At 42.3% G+C, this 6,857-nt stretch overlaps 1 protein-coding gene across 1 annotated transcript; it reads right to left on the bottom strand.

Annotated features, from left to right (window-relative positions):
• Positions 1-2,884: 2,884 nt before the first annotated feature.
• LOC114152822 (mucin-17-like) lies at positions 2,885-6,857 on the bottom strand. Its single transcript, XM_028030886.1, has one exon. It carries the CDS (start codon positions 6,666-6,668, stop codon positions 3,744-3,746), a length of 2,925 nt encoding a protein of 974 aa, XP_027886687.1. The 5' UTR covers positions 6,669-6,857; the 3' UTR covers positions 2,885-3,743.

Below are 6,857 nucleotides of genomic sequence, written 5' to 3' on the forward strand. Positions count from 1 at the left end.
GATTTGATGTCTTTATTATGCTTTTGGCAACAATACATTTTAGCAAATAGCCAGAGTAATTTTTTTTTTTCACTAAACTGAAGTATGTATCAATTTAGTCACCTTTTTTTGTAAATATTTATACTATAGCAATGTGGAAAAACAAGAATCAATAGTTCTGTTGTGCATTATTACATGTATCGAGTTCTTCTTTAGAGACTTTATCTCACTATCATTCATTTTACTATAATACGCAGCTCAAACTATCTCGAAAATAAAACAAAAATAAATTCAAATGACATAGAACATTTACAAAATATAAAATAAATTACTTAAGAAATGACTTAAGTAATATACATAGTGATAATAACATATTAGTAAAAAAAATAAAAACAAATTGATATAGATATTATGTTTGTTCTGCAGCAATAAACCAATATCTTTTAAATTAAGGTATTCTGTAAAATACTAAATGTTAAAACAAAGTTAAAAGACAATTAAAAAGTTAATATAACTATTCATGTCATCACTGTAAGTAGACAAAGTGCGTGTGCTCATTAGGATACTCATGTTTTGAACTCCTCCCTCCATAATTTGTGGCCTTTCAATTGGTTGACCTAGTGGGGTTGGCATGGAAACACAGACTGAAGCATGCTAAATTAAGTCCCTCCAGAGGCAGAAACAGACACAAACTCATCCAGACCATAGAAAACCCGTATGCCCCCAGAGCATTTTTCAGTGCTTTAATTTGTGTAGCATATATAGGGCAAAGGGGTTGGCCTTTAAAGATAGCAGGAATGTGGTATTCAAACTCACTCCTGGAAATATAGTGAGTGCAGCATAAAAGTTTTCAGGATCTGTGCTTATGCTGCATGGAAGGATGTCACATTATAACCTACAGGCATGAAGGCCACATTATGGCAGAATCATGTGAACTAATCCTGACAAAAGGCAGCATTCACTGAATGTCTGTTTTCCTGCAGGAGTCATAATCACACCAACAGTCTTTTTAGATAAAAGTCATGATATAATTCACCACAATGTTCCATACAGTAAGTCCTTATTACCAGTCCGAATTCCTGTGCAAAACACATGAATCACCGCACATCAGCAATCGGTTTGTTTTTTAAAAACCCTGTAATCCTGAAACACAGGTGTTACCTAGAAGCTGCAGAGCGTGTTGCAGCAGAGCCTGCAGGTAGAGCTGTTCTTTGTCTCAGGGAGATACAGGCTGTATCAGTGCCTGATGTGGAGAACTCCTCGTGTTCTTCTCAGACCGATGTTCTTCTATTCTCAGCTCGCAGCCTTTGGCTTTATGAAGCAAACAGAGGTCTTTTTGTAAATATAGGAAACATTTAACCTTTTTTTTTTTTAACATCAAAAGTTTTCTAATATCGCCCCATGACTAGGTTCAGGTCCCGGATTTTAAAGGATAGTTCAGGGGGTGAGATTATGTCAAAAGGTTCATATTTTACCTGAAGGAGATAACTAGTTTCATAACTAGTTTCACTTTTTACAAATCCAGATTAGATGGGTTGAGGCTGAAACTAACAGTGGAAATAGGAGGAAACAAGACCGAGGCACATTTCTATGGTGTAAATGCAACTCTGATCTCTTAAACCTTACAGTGGTTTCTGCTGACATCATTTTATTATCATTTAAGCTTAATGTTTCAATGTTAGATTGTTATTCATAAGGAAGTCAGTGACTATTTTCACAGAAAACCGTGGAAAGAGACGTTACGCCACCTGTGACTTTCCTCTGTGACTTTCCTCTGTGAATCATGTCGTGAGAATGAAACAACTAAAGGATTTCCAAGAAGTTGTTTGCTGTAATAGTAAAGCGGTTGACAAACAATTAAAAATATATATTCAGTTAAACTTTTATAATGCTTCAATATTCTTATACTAGTTTGTTTCTTATTCTTATATTCTTATAAGAATATAAGAAACTAGTATATTCTTATACTAGTTTGACAGTTACCTTAACCAGAATGTTTTACATGATGATTTAAAAAAAAAAAAAAACATGTTGGAAGCTTACTTCCCTCCTCTCTCCTCTCCAGCACTATTTACATTGTAAATAACCATCAGCGTTTATGTAAACTATCTCATGCACGCACAAGGACGGTTTAGAAATGTACAAAGTAGAATTTGCATATTTCTTTTGAGCTCGCTGTCTACTGCATGTGTATGAAATATAGTACATTTGTCTCTGCTTCTAACAGTCCGTGTTACCTTAAATGCACTGTATTTGTGAACATGCTCCTTTAATGATTGAATGTAAAACTGGAGATAAATAATATTTAGTGAGCAAACAAGTGGTTAATCCCTCTTGTTTTCTGTCTTGCTACAATTACATGCTCTTTCTGAGTTTGGCTTTACTTCAAGATCAGGCATCAGTGACAAACTAAATGCACCATCATACAAAATGACACTAAGAGAGTTATCTAATGTTTATAGGCTTTTAACAGAACCTCCTTTTTAAATCCTGATCTATTCCTTTATAGTGGGGGCAGCTTTGGGGATGGTCAGACCACTTACTCTTGCCTTTTTGGAAATTTCTGAATAATTACATTCTCCTTCCTAGCTGTAATGAAATTTAAATCTTATCTAAAGCAGAAGAGTTATTCAGCAAATCCATTTTCTTCCAAGAATAGCATTGACACACATTCCCAAACCCTTTTGCTGATAATATGGTATGCATGTTAAGTGCTTTTCCCTTGCAGCTGATTGGCTAATCCGAGCTGACATTCAAAGGCTCGCTATTCAGGTCAGTGAGCTTGGAGTGCGAACGATGTTGGAGCGATGCTCCTGTGGGGGTAATCCGGGTGAGTAACAGAGAGGCAGGAAAATAGGCTAATTCCTGTTCTGCTCTAAGGCTGCGCAAAGGACAGGATACAATGGATCACTCATATTGTTTTATTGATTAAATAAGAAACAGAACAACACAGATGCTTCTCTACACAGAGATATTGTTCTCATCTGAGAATAACTGAGTTTAAAGCAGACATGTGCCAATGTATGAGCTGGAGATCTCATCTCACCACTCCCTCTGCCTCAAACGTCCACGTCGCCATTCATAATAGCCTCCTAATGTCCGTTTCTCTGGAAAGAGCGATTTCCGCTCACGACCACAACAGCAGTTCACAGTAAGATCTTATAATGTTACATATGAGCAGGCAGGCTGTACAGTCCAATGTCTTGTGCAAAAATAATGGCACATTTTTTGCTACATCAATCTGTAAAGAGATGTGGAATGTGAGTTCCGTTGTTGCAATCATTTTATGCTGATTTGACGTAAAGTAAAAAAAAAAAAAATAAAAAAAAGTAGAAGGGGCTGGTAGCTGGAAGGAGAGTCAAAAAGAATAAAAGTACAGAAGGTTCCTACAAAAAGTGGGAGTAACAAAAGTTAAAAGCAGTGTAGAAAAGACTGAAGAAAATCTGAGTCTGTAGGAAAAGCACCCTTGAGAAGGCACTCGCCCTGTTTGTGTGTCTGTGACCCCCAGACGTCCTTTCCTCTGGCTGTTCCTCAGCTAGGTGTTCAGGTGTGACCATTGAGTGTCCGACCAGCTCAGCACCAAAGACCCAGATTGTTACTCCAGCTCCCCATAGAGATGTTCGTTTGTGCTTGAATGCTGTCTCACTCATTTCTTTGATTCTTCTTGGTGTGTTAAAGTAAAGAAAGAGTTACAGTATTGAAATGCGGTTTAAAAATGATGATTTACATTATTAATCGTTTCCGTCCGGTGTCTTTATTTATTTTTACTTTCTTATCTGTGTGCTGCTTCCTGTAGTGGCAGGTTTATTACCAGCCCTGCGGACGGGCACCTTGGACACAGGGATCTTTGTACGAGGGGGCTCTTTCGCCTGAGAGACCTGTGATGCAGCGTGAGTCCCGCTGCCATGCTTCAGAGGGATTTTTGAGTCACGCGCTGAACTTGTAGGAACTTTTGCTTGTTGGGGCTGCTGATGCTCCTCCTGGAGCTGTTTTGAGATTAGCCCAATTGCCTCCGGTGAGCTGATTTTATCTTTTCCTCCTGTATTATGTGAGTTGAAATAGGGTTTCTCTTCTAGCACAGGCGAAGTGAGGTCCTTGCTTGGTTCGCCATGCTGGTTTTCCCGAACAGGCTGCCTGCTGACTTTTCCTCCACCAACCACAGGTATTTTACTTAGACCCATTGCTTTTGACTGTGGTGTCTTCTTCTCTTTGGGGGGAAGCTCGTGGTGTTGTTCTTCTGTTTCTGACGGCACACCTTGGCTCCTCTGTCCCCCTGCTCCATCCAGACTATCTGTCGATGCCTGCACAGAACCCCTGACCTTATCAGAGGATGGTGTATCTATCTGACACGACACAATGAGGGGAGGATAAGAAGCAAGTTTGAGCTCAGGAGTTTTAGGCTGGGAAACAGGGGTGGGTGTGGCTTTCGGTGGAGAAACAGGGAAAGATTGAGGGTGGGGGGCATGTACAGATGATGCCACAGGGGTTTGAGATCCAGAAAATTTGGAGGTGGCAGGTGGAGGAGGAGTTTTAGATACAAAAACTGGGATTTCATCAGAGGAAGTAGTAACTTTAGACAAAGACTCCTGCATATTCACATTGGCAGACAGATCTTTAGATACAGAAACTGGGATCTCAGCAGGAACTTTAAATAAAGAGTCCTGTGGTTTAACTAGACCAGATGGATCCTTAGATACAGAAACTGGGACTTTAGGAGGGGCAGAGCAAACTTTAGGTTGAGAAGTTTCAACGTGAGTTGGAGCAGAAAGTTCTTTTGACACAGGAATTGATGTAACAGCAGGAGAAACTTTCATCTGATCCACAGCAGATGGAGTCAGTGATGATAATGAAGCAACATGAGTGGGGGCAGCTGCTGTTGCAGGCTGAGCTGGGAGCATCTTATCTAAAGAAACTGATGTTATGGAGGCTTTGGTTGTGGGAGGAATTTTGCCTAATGAAGCTGAAGATGGAGCTGGGACAGATGCAGAGCTGGGTTGGGTTTTAATTGTAGCAGTGAAAGTTGAAGAAGGGCCAGGATCAGAAACTGTTTTATTAAGGTCGAGATGGTTAGGGGTCAGGGTGGACTTGGATGTCGAGCCAGAAGTTGTGGTTAATGTAGAGGCGGATGTGATCTTTGAGGAAAGGATTGGTGCAGAAGATGAGGATGTAGTTGCAATCGTAGAGGTTGCCGATGATGTGAGGGAGACAATGGATGTTCCCACCACTGAACTTTGAGAGGGTTTGAAAAAAGTGGACTTGTCCTTGTTAAAACTACTACTGGAGGGAGGTTGGGTGACGGAGATGGGAGGACTGTGATTTACTGGGACAGGTTTAGGTGATACAGACACACGATCAGGTTTACTTACAGACACATAATTTTGAGGAGCCCACATAATCTCTGGAGCCTGTTTATCAGCTGTACTGGTCAAACTTGGACTGAATGAAGAAGCTTTGCCCACAGGGGCTGATGCATATGGAGGAGGTGCGGTTGTGGTAGAGATGGCGCTCATTGTGGACTGAATCGTCTCGGGAGGGGAAGATGTCACAGATGTTGAGGGAAAAGTTGAGGATTTTGTTGAAGTGGGAGCGGGAGATTGTTTACCTTGCGTGCTGGCAGGAGTACAGTCAGAACTCAATTCGACCGAGTGAGTACTCAAAGATGAAGAAGAGACGGCTACGGAGGAGGCTTTTACAGTAGCTGCACTGCTGACTGTTGAGGAGGTTGTAGGAGAGGAGGAGAGGGTAGATTTGAAGAAAGGAGATGTAGATGATGGAGGGATGTCAGCACTGATGGCACTGCTAACTTTACCCCACTCTGCTTCCACATCAGCCATGATGTCTCCACCCCCTGAGATTGAGTCAAAGGTCAGGAGAGAGGAGATATCTGCCAGCAGTGAGCTCAGGCTGCTTTCACCTGGTACCAGAGGGGGTTCAGGGGTAAGCAACGGGGACACGTGCTCGTATGTCGTACTCACGTTCTCGGCAGACGTCACCTGGGTAGCTGAGGTCTTTGACGGGGTCATGGCTGAACTGTTTGGAGTTGCTGAGCTCTGGACAGGTCCTGTGCTCTCGGTTTCAGGGCTGTCCAGAGCACGAGGCTGGCATTTAGGTGTGAGTGTCATGTCCTCTTTTATGATTTCCACGCTGTTAGTGCGAGATGACTGGAGAAGTGGGCTCGGAGGGGCTTCCTCTTTGTCCTCCTTATCCTTTGATCGGAGCTTAACATTGCTGAAGAGGCCCTTCAGACCACGACGTTGCCGAGCCACAGGCTGCGACACTGTGTGCACTCTTCGGTCTCCCACTCCTCTTTTCCCACCCCTCAGCAGCGAGAGGAAACCAAGGGACTTGGCCGAGCTGGCTGAAGAGATGGAGGTGCGAGCAGGGGCAGTAGCCAGAACGCCATCTTCACCGAGTGCCTCCTCCTCTGGTTGCTCCCCATCTTCTTGTTTCACATCTTTTCCATTTTCCTTATCTTGCTCCTGCTCTGAATCTTGAGCGGGAGTCTCATATAGTCCCTCTGAGGTTTTACTCCTGATAACAGGTGACTTGTTGTTTCCGTCTCCTTTGTTTCTGATGGAAAAAATGCTACCTGGTTTACGTTTTCCAAACAGTTTGAATCCTTTTCTGATTTTTCCAGATGGCTGCGATTCATTAGGCGGCGGGTCCGTGTTTTCAGTCTGTACATCCATCTTCTCTGTAAATCTTCCCCCACCTATTTCTGTATCCTTTTGTTGCTTGGCGCAGTTATTATTCCAGAGCTTGTAGACTGAGCATTTATATCCAGCGCTTTATCTCCGTTTGTAGTCGTGCACTATCTGCTGCTCTCACTGCGTTTCTTTATCAGCCTCCTGTATCCCTCCCTCCCTCTGTGGTTCCCA

The sequence above is a fragment of the Xiphophorus couchianus genome, chromosome 11 (genome assembly GCF_001444195.1).
Source record: "Xiphophorus couchianus chromosome 11, X_couchianus-1.0, whole genome shotgun sequence".
NCBI lineage: Eukaryota > Metazoa > Chordata > Actinopteri > Cyprinodontiformes > Poeciliidae > Xiphophorus > Xiphophorus couchianus.

What these genes read in the sequence shown, in the direction of transcription:
- LOC114152822 (XM_028030886.1), bottom strand. Translation starts at nt 6,668, where the DNA reads ATGGATGTACAGACTGAAAACACGGACCCGCCGCCTAATGAATCGCAG.